Below are 13,041 nucleotides of genomic sequence, written 5' to 3'. Positions count from 1 at the left end.
TTTAGAGACTTGGATTGAGTTCTGGGCTCCTGACTTTGGCCTGGCCCAGCCCCAGCTGTTGCAGGCATTTGGGGGAATGAACCAGTGGATGGAAGCTCGCTCTCCCCCCCCCCCCCTCAAATAAATGAAATCAACCAATAGAAAGAAGAGATTGACCTGTGCTACAACGGTGGGGACGGTCATTACCTCACTCAACCTAATGCATTGTGCACCTTGCCTGGTCCCACCGTGAGCCCCGAGCACCGGGCAATAAGCCCCCCGACCCATGCCCTCCGGGAGCCCAGGCCAGATAGGAGAGCGGCACACTTCCGGGGGGCAGGGACCCCTGCTCCAGGACCACTCCAGACTTCCCAACCCGGTGCTTGCAGAGGGGGTTCCTCGGGCGGGAGGGAAGTGCAGGCACAGGGAACAGCGGGTAGGCAACAGCCTGGATGCCTGGCGATGCCGGCTGAGTTGGAGAGGGCCCAGCGGAGGGAGTCACCTGCGGGCCACCAGGAGCCAACCACGGGGCTCAGCAACCTCGTGACACCGGCAGAGCAGGGCTGCGCCCACCAAGCCAGGTGAAACACATGGACACGGCTCAACCGTGCCACGAAAACAATCCCTCCCCCCCAGGTCCCACAGACGGGGCCCACACGGTGTCCCTGAGCTGCCACCGTCACAGGGCAGAGCTGGTGTCTCGCCGGGTTGGGATCACAGCACACACGGCCCCTTCGCTCTTCTGCGAGCCCCGGAGGTGAGTCTGTTTCCTGGCGTTCTGAATAGCATCGTTCCTCCAGGGGCTCCCAGATCCTTCTCTCGTCTTGGCACGGTTAAGCCAGCGCCTGGAGCCCATCGGAAGCCCGGTGACAGACTCCAGCGGAGGCCAGGCGGCCCTGGGGTACAACGGGTCGCGCGCCGGGGAGCGGGCAGGACGGGCGCGCCGCAGGACTCCCCCTCTCCCCCACCGGTAGGCCGCGTTCCCGGCGCCCGGAACTCGGAGGGCCGCAGCTCAGGCCAAGACTGCAGTGCCCAGTGCCCCTTAAAGGACAGCTTGGTCACCACGAGGCCTGGCACGACGCACTCGGGAGAAGCCAGGCGGAGGGAAGACCCAGCGCAGACACACTCGGGAGGGAGCCTCGGCACCAGCCACGGTGCCCCGCTCGCTGCCCTGGCCCGGGGGCGCTCCTCCGCGCCGTCGGACCGCGCCGGAGCCGGGCCGGGGCCACGGCGGCCGCGGGCCCCTCCTGCGCCGCAGCCCGGAGGGAGCGGCCGCGCGCGGGGCCCGCCCGCCCTTTCTCCTCCGCGTCCCTCCCCTCGCTGCCCCCGCCCTCGCTCCCTATTTGGAGCCGAGACTCCCTGACGTCGGAGCCGCTCGGCTCGCAGCTCCCCCGCACCGCGCGCCCGCCCGGGCCGCAGACGGCGCGCAGCGCAGCCCAGCCGAGCCTCGCGGGGCCGCCGCCAGCTCCGCCGGCCGCCTCGCCCAGCCTCCCGGGGGCGCCCGGGCCTGCGACCCCGCGGCCCGCACCAGCTGCGCAGGACCCGGCGGGCGCGCCCGCGCTCCTCCGCCGCCTCCGCCGCCGCTGCCGCGCGCGGTAAGTCCCGCCCGGGCCGGCACGCGGGCGCCCGGCTTCCAGAGGCTTCGGCCGCGCCCCCGGCCGCGAGCTGCGCACCCCCGCGCGTCGGGCGGCCGCGGGCACCGTGCGGAGGCGCCGCCGCCGCCGAGCTCGGGAGCCCAGGGCCCGCCGGGCGCGGGAGCCGGGGACGTGGGCGCGGCGCGGGGGTGGCCGGGGGCAGCGCTGCGCCCGGAGCCCGTCCCCAAACTCGCCTCGGGGTCCGGTTTCTCGGTCGGAGTTCCCGCGGCCCGAGAGGACACGGAGGGAGATGCGGAGCCGGGCGGGCCGCGCGGGCGCCGGGGCAGCGCCCGGGGCTCGGCCGCTGGGCTCGCGCGTCCCCCGGCGCTGCTCGGGCCTCCGGGCTCGTGGACGGCTCGGCCTCGCTCTGCGCCCCTCTCCCCTCCCGCGGTTCCCGTCGCCCCGTTTCCGCCCCTCTTTCTGCGCCCCCCCCCACCTCAGTTTTCTGCTCCCCGGGGCTTGTGGCTCTGCCTTTATGTCTCCTCCTCCCCGTCCCCCCGCGCCGCTCCCCCCGTGCGGCTCCCGGGCCCCCGCCCTCCAGTTCAGGCATCCCACGGTGTTGGAGGCGCCCCCACCCCCCCAAGTTGGGTTGCTAGATTGTTTCCTGGGGCCGGGCCAAAGTGCAAAACCCTCTGCCCGCGCCCGGGGCCTGGCCTGGGTCGTCCCCACCTGGAATTGAGTCTGGGGCCGGGAGAGCCCTTTCCGGGGGCTCGTTGTTTTTTTTTTTTTTTTATATGAATTCCACCCCCGCGACGCTGTCTGGACAGCAGGGCCCTGCTGCCGGCCACCTGCCCGCCCGCTCGCAGGGCGGGGCTGCCGCTGAGCCTGCCCCAGCCGCGGTCGAGGGCAGCTGCCTGCCTCGGCGTGGCCAGGGACTTGGCGGACCTCAGAGGTCCAGGCCGCATTTGCAGGCTTTGGGAGACCCTCGCCCAGCTGTGCACCCCCAGCCTGTAAGTGGGGGCGCCCCAGGGGAAGAGGGACCAGGCCCTGGCTGGGTGGGGGTGGAGGAGCCCCTCACCCTTTGTGGCTGTCTAAGCTGTGACCTCCTGAGCCTCCCCCAGGGCTGGGGCTGCTCGGGTGTGGTTTGCCTCAAGAATGGGGGCCAAAGACGAGGGGAGGCCTGAGCGGCCCCTTGTTCACCCACCCCTGCAGGCTGCTGCCTCTTCCCGCTGTCCCTGGGGGCCTGTGTGCTGCAGGCCAAGACAGGGGTGTGGGTGCCCCGTGCTAGCCGGCGATACGGCCTCATGGTTTTACAGGGAAGTTTCAGACTGAATTTGGCTTCTTCCCCTGCTCCGTCCGGCCCGCAGCCCCAAGGCTTGGAGGCTCCTGCGGCGGGCAGGGCTGCGGTGGGGTGTGCGAGGGGCTTCTGCCCAGCAGATGTGCCGGCCGGCCCTGCGGAGCTCGGCAGCTCGTTAGCATGCATCTGTTTCTTCGGAGGCTGTTTTTGGCCTGTGGCAGGAGGGCTGTGGCCCTGGGCTGGGGGCCTGGCACCGCGGTTAGTCACAGCCGGAAGCCGGAGCTGCCTGGCAGAGTGGCATGGGCCTGGCCCTGCGTGTCCGCCCGCTGGACAGTTGCTCATCTCTGTCTGTCCCAGAGCCTTCCCCGGGGCCAGGGGGAAGGCGCCCTGGGGTGAGTGAGCTCGGGTCCTGGAATCGCCACAGCCTTGAGCAACGCTGGAGCCAGACTCTGCCCCGGGCGGATGTGCTGGAATGGACGGTCCCAGGCAGGATGCCAATGCTACAGGTGGCAGACGCGGGGGCTGTGACCATTAGACTGTCCTGTCTCTGGACACACGTCGAGCTCTGCCCAGACCTCATCCTCAGAGCCCGAAGTGGGCTGGCGGGGCTGGGGATCCACAAGCTTGACCCCGCCTTGCCGAGTCCCAGAGGGACCTGCTGTCAGTCACACAGTCGAGAAGTCCCTGTCCTCGTTCCAAGACCTAGAGGGTCACCCCCACCCTGCTGACCTGCAGACCTAGGGCTGCGGCCACAAACGCCACGCCCTCAGCGCCCTGCGGCCACTCAGCCTGGTGCCCGGCTCTGCCTGACCGCTCATGGTGGGTTGTGTGTAGGTGGGGCTGGTCTCCCCGGGACCCTGCCTTCTTGGTGTCCCCCTGCCAGGTTGGAGTTGGCGTGGACCTCCTCTGGGCTCCTGCCCTGGCAAGCCCACGTGCCGGGCAGCACTTAGCAGTTGCTAAAACCCTTTCCCAGCCATCGTCTCTGCTTGGGTTTCCCCTAAATCCAGTGTCATCAGGGCGGGAGGCGGGCTGGGGACCGCCCAGCTCATGGTGGGAGGGAGGAGCGGAGGGGCGTGGCTGAGGGCAGGGAGGGTCTGAGTCCAGGGCTCTTAAACTCGGGACTCGACCCCTGGCGGGCAGCTCTCCGGAGGTCTCAGTGCCGCTTCAGCTGCCCTGGAGGTAGGTGCCCCTGAGGCACTGAAAGGTGCCAAGTGGCTGAACCTGGATTTGAACCCAGGTCTATCATAGATGCAGAGAATGGGGACGAGGTCCTGGCTCTGTGTGTGTGTGTGTGTGTGTGTGTGTGTGTGTTACTGTGTGTTCCCAGGGGCACAGGTGGGTTTGGGTTGCCTGTGTATGTGTGTGCATGTGACGGGGCAGGGTGTCTCCCCTGTACCTTGAAAATCCTGGTGTGGCCCCCAATGTTCAGATTTCCCCAAAAGAGGATGTGGGAAGCGATTGTCCCCTTGTTAGTCAGGATTCCTGGTGGATGGCGGCGGTGCTGCCTGACAACCAGGGTCCAGGAGGGGACCTGTGCAGCCCCTGTCAGCTGGGCCGTTGTGGGGTCCCCTTTCCTGGGGTGCTTCAGCCTCTGAGTTGGCCTCAGTATCCTGTGAGTGGGAGGCGCACGTAATACAGAAGCCAGGGCTGCAGCCGGGGGTCGGACTGGGCATCTCGGGGAGGGTGCTGGTTCTGGTAGGGGGCGGAGGACCCCAAGGCCTGACCCCTGAAGCCTTCCTGGCCTTCCCCCAGGGACCCTCTGGAGCCAGGCCCCCCAGCCAGCCTCCAGGGCAGGTGAGCTGGCTGGCCTGTTGCCTACGTGGGAGATCAGGGCCGGTCGCTTCCTGGGCCTCATGCTCCACGAGCCGGAGGAGATTCCTTCTCCGTGTGAGTGGCAGCTCCGAGGGAGCCACGGAGCCGCCGCGGAGCGAGGCTTGGACTTGGGGGTGGGCGGTGGATGGGAGTGGTAAAAGGGCACCGTGTTCCACCACCCTGTGCCCAGGGACCGGGTGCAGCGTTCGCTGGGCTGCCATGGCCACGAGCTCGGCTACAGGAGCTGAGTGGGGCGTCAGCTCTGCTCCGCAGGGACCCCAGGTCCTGCCCAGGGAGGGCGGGACTCCAGAGCCAGTGGCGCCGTCCACGGGGGCAGCGCAGGCCTCTCCCCAGCGCCACGTGTCACCCCTGGCTTCCCTGGGCGCCTCGCCCTCCACTCCTTGCTTCTTTCTCTTCTTTGACCTTTTTCACCGGCAAGTGTCCCCGTGGCTCCCCGGCCACTGCCCAGGCGCAAGTTCTGGGTTCTCCTGTGGGCTGTGCATACTCAAAATCTCATCCCTCTGGGGCCTCAGTGTTCTCACCCGTGACGTGGGACAGCAGACAGGATCTGCATTGCTGGGTTGTTGTGAGTTCCGGGGAGAGAGAGAGAGAGAGAGAGAGAGAGAAAGCCAGTCTGGTTCCCGGGAGATGGGGCACTCCCGGCCGGGGCTCCTGTAGCTCCCCCACTGGGACCGCCTTTCCCCTAGCCATCCAGTGTCCAGTCCAGAGTTAACCTCCACTCCCCAAGCGCCCCTGATCCCGCCCTCCGGGCTGTGAGCTCTGGAGTGGCAGGGGTAGGGTCTGGGGCCCCTGATCCCTGGCCTGCTCGAAGGCGCTGGGCCGGTGATGTCCACGTGCCGCTGCTGCGGGGCCAGCGAAGGGTGCTGCTGGGCCTGACAGGCGGGGGGCGGCAGAGGGGGCTTGTTGGCGGAGAGGGGGTCTGCAGCTCCCGTCCTTGCCCTGGTGTTCTGGGAGCCCTGGGCAGTCCCGAGGACAGGGAGGAAGAAGAACAAAGAATCTGGGTGAGGCACTAAGGCTCAGGAAGGGAGCAGAAAGGCCACCTGCCGGCGGAGAGCCCACCCGCGGGCAGCGTGGGTTATCAGGGCCGCCGGGCTGGGTGTGTCCTGGTGCGGGAGAGACTCCAGTTCCAGCCCAGCCTTTCCCATGAGCCCCTGGTGGACGAGAGCCGGGCCGGGCTGGCGCCTGCTGGGTACTGGGCGCCGTCACCGACCTCCGGAACCTCTCCCAGGGAGACGCGGGTTCCCTGTTTTCGGGTTGTGGGAGGGAGGTTCTGAGGGATGAGCTTTGCTTCTGGAGGTCTCACCTCTCTGGGGGGAGCCTGGGAAATGTGCAGGAGCCCCCCCGGGGAAGCTCCGTGTGCCTCCCACACCCTGCTCCCCGGGCTACCTGGGCTGGGCTACAGCGCCCCCCCCCCCCGGGCGTGGTGGGCACTGCACAGGGTGGTGGTCTTCTGCCTCAGTTGCTCTCATTTCTCCCAGGCCTCCCTGTTTCGCTGGCTCCCAGTAGACCAGGGTCTGAACCTCAGCCCTGCACCGTCCTGACTGCTGGTGTCAGCTCTCAGGTGCCCATGCAGGCTCCCGCTTCCGAATCCTGTGCCCCCACTCCCCGTGCCACGCCCTGCGGCGGTTACCTCCCTGACTCCAGCTGGCCTGTCCAAGGGCGGCAGGGTCAGGTATAGGACGAGAGTCCCTGCTGTGTGGGCGGCAGCAGCCGGTGCAGCCTGAGGGCCCTGGCGGTGAATGGGCCTCCCGGCCCTGTCTGGTGCACAGTGGTCAGCCCCTGACTCAGGCCGGGGCCCTGGGGGAGGGCAGAGGCCTTGCTGGCGCAAGGAGGCTTCCTGAAAGCTGAGCGTGTTGGGGAATTAGTCAGGTTGCTGTTCTGGTAGGATGTGGTGATTGCGGGAAGCATGGGCTGTGCCCTGGAGCTCGCGGGCAGGGCTGGGAACAGGTGGGTAAGGGCCTGGACCGCCCACTCCCCCTGCCCGTGGGCCAGGAGCAGGGCCCCTGCAGCCCACTGGGGTCCAGGAGCTGGGGAGCTGCAGAGAGGAAGACAGGAGCTGGGGAAGCTCCCACAGCCCCGCGGGCGGCCACTGGTCACCGCCCCCCAGCACGCACACAGGCCCTCCAGCCAGCCCATCTAGCCTTTCACTGCGGGAGCGTGCAAGACCCCCCTTGCTGACAAAGAGCCCCCACATCACTGTCCCTCCCTGCACCCAAAGACCTCCCCAGCACCCCCCTCCCTGCACACAGACCCCCCCAGCACTGCCCCTCTCTGCAAAGCCCCCCCAGCACTGCCCCTCCCTGCACACAGAGCCCCCCAACATCGTCCCCCCCTGCACCCAAAGACCTCCCCAGCATTGTCCCTCCCTGCACACAAAGAGCCCCCCAACATCGTCCCCCCCTGCACCCAAAGACCTCCCCAGCATTGTCCCTCCCTGCACACAAAGACCCCCCAACATTGTCCCTCCCTGCACCCAAAGACCCCCCCAGCACTGCCCCTCCCTGCACACAAAGCCCGCCCAGCGCTGCCCCTCCCTGCACACAAAGACCTCCCCAGCACTGTCCCTCCCTGCACACAAAGAACCCCCCAACATCGTCCCTCCCTGCACCCAAAGACCCCCCCAGCACTGCCCATCCCTGCACACAAAGCCCCCCCCAGCACTGCCCCTCTCTGCACACAAATCCCCCCCAGCACTGCCCCTCTCTGCACACAGATCCCCCCAGCACTGCCCATCCCTGTACCCGAAGACCCCCCCAGCACTGCCATCCCTGCACACAAAGCCCCCCCAGCAGTGCCCATCCCTGCACACAGACCCCCCAACACCGCCCCTCCCTGCACACAAGGGCCGCCTCTGCAGACAGCCCTGGGTGGGATGTCTGGGTGGGAGACCCAGGCCCAGCCATTCCCACCCCTGGCGCCAGGCTTCTGGGAGCAGTGGGAGCTGTGCCTGACCCCTCCTGACTCAGCCCCCCCAGGCCCCTCTGGGGACAGTCCCAAGACCCAGAATCCCAGCTCGTTAAAAATGTGGGCTCACACCCCACCCAGGACACGCTGTCCACCAAGTGCCCCCACTGAGAATTGGAGGATCTCAGGTTTGGGGACCACCCATCTCGGTCACCTTCACGAGTGGGGAAACAGGCCTGAGTTGCCCGAACAGCACGTGCGGGCCTGTGCTTTCTCCCAGCATCCTGTCCACTCTTCTCCAGATCCTTCTGGAGCCTCCCTCCCCCGTGTAGTTGAGGTGTGGGAGTTGGTGAAACTTGCAGAAGATAAAGTTGGGGACTGTGCCAAGGTCCCCGCTGAGCCGAATCTGGCACACCCACACTCTGTCCTGCAGCGCCATCTGCTGGCCGGTTCTGGTACTGTTGTGGCGTCTCGCCCTATCCTGCCATGCCTGGAAACTTACAGGGGGTCAAGTGCTTGGCTTCGACTGTCTTCTTCTGCCCCCGGGGGCATTGATGGGACGTCCTATAAAGGAAAAACTGACTGGTCCAGGTGTCCAGGTTCATTATTTTGCCTGAGGTCTGGCCATCCCGGTGGCACAGGAGTTCACCAGGCCATGCAGGTGGAGGTTGGCTCTCGCCAGGTCAGAACCCTGACCGCCGTGGCCTTCCAGGGGCGTGGTGGTGGCCAGCCCCTTGAGGACCATGTGGATGTTTTTTTTTTTTTTATTTCCCTGGAGGACACAAGGTGTCAAGTGAGATGGAAGCTGGTGACTGCGGGGCACCCGTGAGGACTTAGTCATGGCACTGATGCTTTGCCAGGCTGTGTTTTTTATTTTTTTAATATTTATTTATTTATTTGAAAATCAGAGTTACAGAGGTGGGGAGGGGAGAGCGAGCATGTGGGCTTCCATCTGCTGGTTCACTCCCCAAATGGCTGCATCAGCTGGGTCAGGTTGAAGCCAGCAGCCGGGCGCTTCTTCAGGGTCTCCCAAGTAGGTGACAGGGGCCCAGGGACTTGGGCCATCTTCTTCTGTTTTCCCAGGAGCACTGGCAGGGCGTTGGATCGGAAGTGGAGCAGCTGGGACACAAACAGGAGCCCACGTGGGAATGGGATGCCAGTGTCGCGGGCAGCGGCTTAAGCCATCACGCCACAGTGCCAGCCCCACCTCGTCTCTCTTTCTTAGATGAAAAAATCTAGGCAGAGATAAGAAGGAACTTGCTCAGGAACTGGTGTTTTTATTTTTAATATTTATTTATTATTTATTTGAAACAGTTACACAGAAGGAGAGGCAGAGAGAGAGGTCTTCCATCCGCTGGTTCACTCCCCAGTTGGCTGCAACCATCCAGAGCTGAGCCGATCTGAAGCCAGGAGCCAGGAGCTTCTTCCGGGTCTCCCACATGGGTGCAGGGGCCCAAGGACTTGGGCCATCTTCTACTACTTTCCCAGGCCACAGCAGAGAGCCGGATCAGAAGTGGAGCAGCCAGGACTCGAACCGGTGCCCATATGGGGTTCCGGCACTGCAGGCGGCAGCTTTACTGCTACGCCACATGCTGGCCCTGGCTGGTGTGGTCTTGCAGCAGGTTAAGCCCCTGCTCAGGATGCCCGTGTCCTGTGTCAGAGTGCCCGTTCTCCCGGCTGTTTGAACTTCTGATCCAGCTTCCTGAGAGGCAGTGTATGGTGGCCCAGTCTTTCCCCTTCTGTCACTCTGCCTAATTTTTTTAAAGTGACTTGCTCAGAGCTACGTAGGATGGGGGGTTGGCGTTGTGGTGCAGTGAGCTGAGTGGCTGCCTGCCGTGCCAGCGTCGCCCCCTGTGCCAGAACATGGGGTTCAAGTCCTGGCTCTCTGCATCCAACCCAGCTCCTTACTAATGCGCCTGGGGTGGCGACAGAGGACAGCCAAAGTGCTTGGGCCCTTGCCACCCACGTGGGAGACCTGGATGGAGCTCCAAGCTTCTGGCTTCAGCCTGGACCAGCCTGAGCCATTATGGCCATTTGGGGAGTGAACCAGCAGAAGAAAGATCTCTCTGTGTCTCATTCTGCCTTTCACATCAATAACGCTTTATATTAAAGAAGCTACCTGGGATGGTAGAAATGGAATGTGCTTTCTGTGCTAGGCTCACCGAACGCCTCACTTCATCTTCCCGATGGCCGCCTGGTGCAGGTGCCATTAACGGCCCCATCCGCGAGCTTCAGAGAGAAGTGGAGCGAGCAGGGTTCTGTTGGGTTAGTGAGCGGCAGAGCTGGGTTTCCAACCCAGGCGTCAGATGCCAGAAGCCACGCTCTGACGTCCCCACCCCCCACCATGCCCCCGGGCCTGCCGCCCCTCGCCTGCCCCTCACCGCCCCCTGTGCTTGCCTCCAGGGCTCCGAGGCCACGGGCACGATGCTCAGGGTCCTGGTGGGGGCCGTCCTCCCTGCCATGCTGCTGGCTGCCCCCCCGCCCATTAACAAGCTGGCGCTGTTCCCGGACAAGAGCGCCTGGTGCGAGGCCAAGAACATCACCCAGATTGTGGGCCACAGCGGCTGCGAGGCCAAGTCTATCCAGAACAGGTGGGAGCTGGGGGCCCTGGGGGCGAGGGGAGGAGGACCAGGGCGCGCCCTGCCTCTCTGTGACACTGGTGCCGTGCCATCTCCTCCCGCAGGGCCTGCCTGGGACAGTGCTTCAGCTACAGCGTCCCCAACACCTTCCCGCAGTCCACAGAGTCCCTGGTGCACTGCGACTCCTGCATGCCTGCCCAGTCCATGTGGGAGATTGTGAGTACTGCTGCCCCGCCCCGCGCCCCCCCCCCCCCCCCGCGCGAGCAGGGCACAGGGCTTGTCCTGGGGAGGCGGACAGGGTTGCCCTGGGTCCCACCCCAGCTTGCTCAGGACACAGGATCTGCCTGAGCTCTGCCCCAGTGCCACTCCTGTGTTCTCAGTGTCCCCATGGTCAGAGGCCAGGAGCAAGCCTTGGCCTTGCCCGGTGCTGCCCGCCGTCCAGCGTGGTCTTTACTGCTGCCCCCACCCTCCCTCTGAGCCTGGCACCCGGCACCAGCTCGCCTGTCACCTGCTCTGCTCGGGGCCCTTCCCTACTGGGCAAATCTGGTCAAGTTCTGTTCATTCTTCTGCCCTTGGCTTAAGCACTGCACTCTGGGGCCCCTCCCTGGACACCCCCACCCCGACCCTGCGTGCGGTTGGCTCTCGGAGCCCCGAGGGCCTCCCTGGAGCAGGTGGCGCAGCCCCAGGCTTGCACCTGCACCTGGTGGGCTCTGCAGCTCTGTGTGCCCCACCAGACCCTGCATCCCCTGAGGGCGTCTGCGTGTCCCCAGAGCCTGCGTGGAGCAGGTATTCTGGGGCAGGAAGGGGGAAAGGCGGCCAGACAGACAGCAGGCTCATCAGAAGGGCCAGGGCAGGAGGCCCACGGGTCTCCTGCGGGGTGAACCCCAGTAGGCTGGGGCCTTGGCCTGGGTCCCCTTTGAGGAAGGAAGTGGTGTCTGGGCAGGGCCCAGGCTGAGAGAATCAGTAGGCAGAGCTGGGAGGGCGGGGCCGGAGGTGGTGGTGGAGCGAGCAGCCGGCTCAGCCCGGAGCCCCTCCCTTTCCTGGGGGCCCTGTGGCTGCTGTGGGGGGGTGGACAGGGAGGGAGCAGGGCCAGGAGTGAGGAGACAAGTCCTGTGGTCCCTGCAGCGGGCTCAGACCCCTCCCGGATGCCCCCCCCCCCCCGCCCCGAGCTGCCTCAGGTGTCTGGCCCCACGCGGAGGTGTGGCCCGGCCTCGTACACACCCCTGCCCTGCTCTCCGCAGGTGACCTTGGAGTGTCCTGGCCACGAGGAGGTGCCCCGGGTGGACAAGCTGGTGGAGAAGATCTTGCATTGCAGCTGCCAGGCCTGTGGCAAGGAGCCCAGTCCCGAGGGGCTGAGCGTCTACGTGCAGGGCGAGGATGGGCCCGGCGCCCAGCCCGGCGGGCAGACCCCCGAGCCCGAGGAGCCCCCAGGCGCCCCCCACACCGAGGAGGAGGGGGCGGAGGACTGAGGCCCCCGACTCTCCCCCCCTCCCCCCCGGGACCCCCTGTGGAATGCTGGGTCTCACCCCCACCGCCCGGGGAAGAGTGAGGGGAGAGGCTGAAGCCCCCCTTTGGCACTGGATGGACTTGGATTCGGACTTGGACTTGGACTGCTGCCCGGTTGCCGTGGAGATCTGCAGGGGAGGGGCGGAGCCAGGCTGCACAATTTAATATATTCACGGGTGGGGGGAGGAAGCAAGGTCCTGTGGGGTCTTTCTTTGGGGGGGTCCTCTTGCTTTCTGCCTTCTAGAGGTGTGCTCCTGGGAGGGGGAGGGGGGGTCCCCAAGATGGAGCACAGGCTAAGGCCCAAGCTCTCGGTGGGGCAGGGTCCTGGGGGTGCAGATGGTGTAACGGGGGTGGGGTAGGGGCCCCTGAACGAGGGTGGGCACTGTGCCCGCATCTACCCTGACTTTGGAAGCTCCAGCCCCGCCCCCGGGTTCCCTGAGCCCTGTGGCTCCCTCCCCGCCTGGGGAAGCCCCTCCCTTGAGCGCAGGAGCCTCCCTTGCTGGGGGGTTTGGGAGTCAGGCCCGGGCAGGGCCCAGCTGACTCAACAGCTCCAGAACCGGGCACCAGGCTTTCTGGCCTTTCTCCGGCTTCCTGGGTTGGCCTGGTGCTCGGGCTGGGGAGAGCAGGCAAAGATGGACCCTCCCTGGGCCAGCCCTCGGACCATCATTGAGACGCGCACCCCACCCTCTTCACCTTGGAGATCCGGCCCCGCCCACTGCCCTCCAAGTCCGAAGGCCTTAGGAAGCCCCATCCTCTCCCGGAGGCAGGTGGGGGGCAGAGGGTGGCCTGCCTCCGGTGGGGGAAGGGCGGCCCTGGCTGAGCCTGAGGCACTGCAGTGTGGGTGCTGGGGCTGACATCTCTGTAACCCCCATCCCGCCACCCCTGGCTCCCAGCTGCACTTTAACCTCCGGAGTGGGATGGGACCCGGGGCCAGGAAGAAAGTGCCTTTGTCCCAGCACTGCGTGCGCCCAGGGCGCTGCTGGTCGCCGCCCCCGCCCCGTGCTGGACCTTGTAGCCAGTAGATAGACGCCACCCGACAGCCCTGCGCCTCCTTGGCAATAAACCCCTTCCACACCTGCCTTCTCGTTCTCGTCCTCGGCTGCGCTGGGGGAGGGAGGGAGCCGTGCGGAGCTGCAGGTGCTGAGGGCTCCCTGCATCCTCCTGTGACCCGCCCACTTTCCCACGGCAGGGGGGAAGCCATCCCTCCTGCTGCCCCCACCCACCGTCTCCATGGTTGCCACCTCCTCCCATGGCCGCTGCTCTTTGGCATCAGGTGCACCCAGGGTGGGCTTCTAGAACCACGCCCGGCAGATGTCCCACCCTCGGTGCCCTGGGCTGGCCTCTGGCCATCTCCTTTTGCCCTCACGGT

The 13,041-nt window shown here is 66.1% G+C and overlaps 1 protein-coding gene across 4 annotated transcripts; it reads left to right on the top strand.

The window, feature by feature from the left end:
* The first annotated feature begins 1,336 nt into the window (after positions 1–1,336).
* NBL1 (NBL1, DAN family BMP antagonist) lies at positions 1,337–12,751 on the top strand. 4 transcript variants are annotated; one of them, XM_070079208.2, is made up of 4 exons: positions 1,337–1,574; positions 9,991–10,178; positions 10,271–10,382; positions 11,408–12,751. In XM_070079208.2, the coding sequence occupies exons 2-4, from the start codon at positions 10,012–10,014 to the stop codon at positions 11,633–11,635; spliced, it is 507 nt and encodes a 168-aa protein (XP_069935309.1). In that variant the 5' UTR covers positions 1,337–1,574; positions 9,991–10,011; the 3' UTR covers positions 11,636–12,751. The 4 variants fall into 4 exon arrangements, with proteins under 4 accessions (XP_069935309.1, XP_069935307.1, XP_069935310.1 ...); XM_070079206.2 differs by lacking the exon at positions 1,337–1,574 and adding an exon at positions 2,448–2,563; XM_070079209.2 differs by lacking the exon at positions 1,337–1,574 and adding an exon at positions 3,903–4,029.
* Positions 12,752–13,041: the final 290 nt, after the last annotated feature.

The sequence above is a fragment of the Oryctolagus cuniculus genome, chromosome 7 (genome assembly GCF_051225735.1).
Source record: "Oryctolagus cuniculus isolate XC-2025 breed Fujian yellow rabbit chromosome 7, ASM5122573v1, whole genome shotgun sequence".
NCBI lineage: Eukaryota > Metazoa > Chordata > Mammalia > Lagomorpha > Leporidae > Oryctolagus > Oryctolagus cuniculus.
This window is presented reverse-complemented; position numbering and strand designations above follow the sequence as displayed.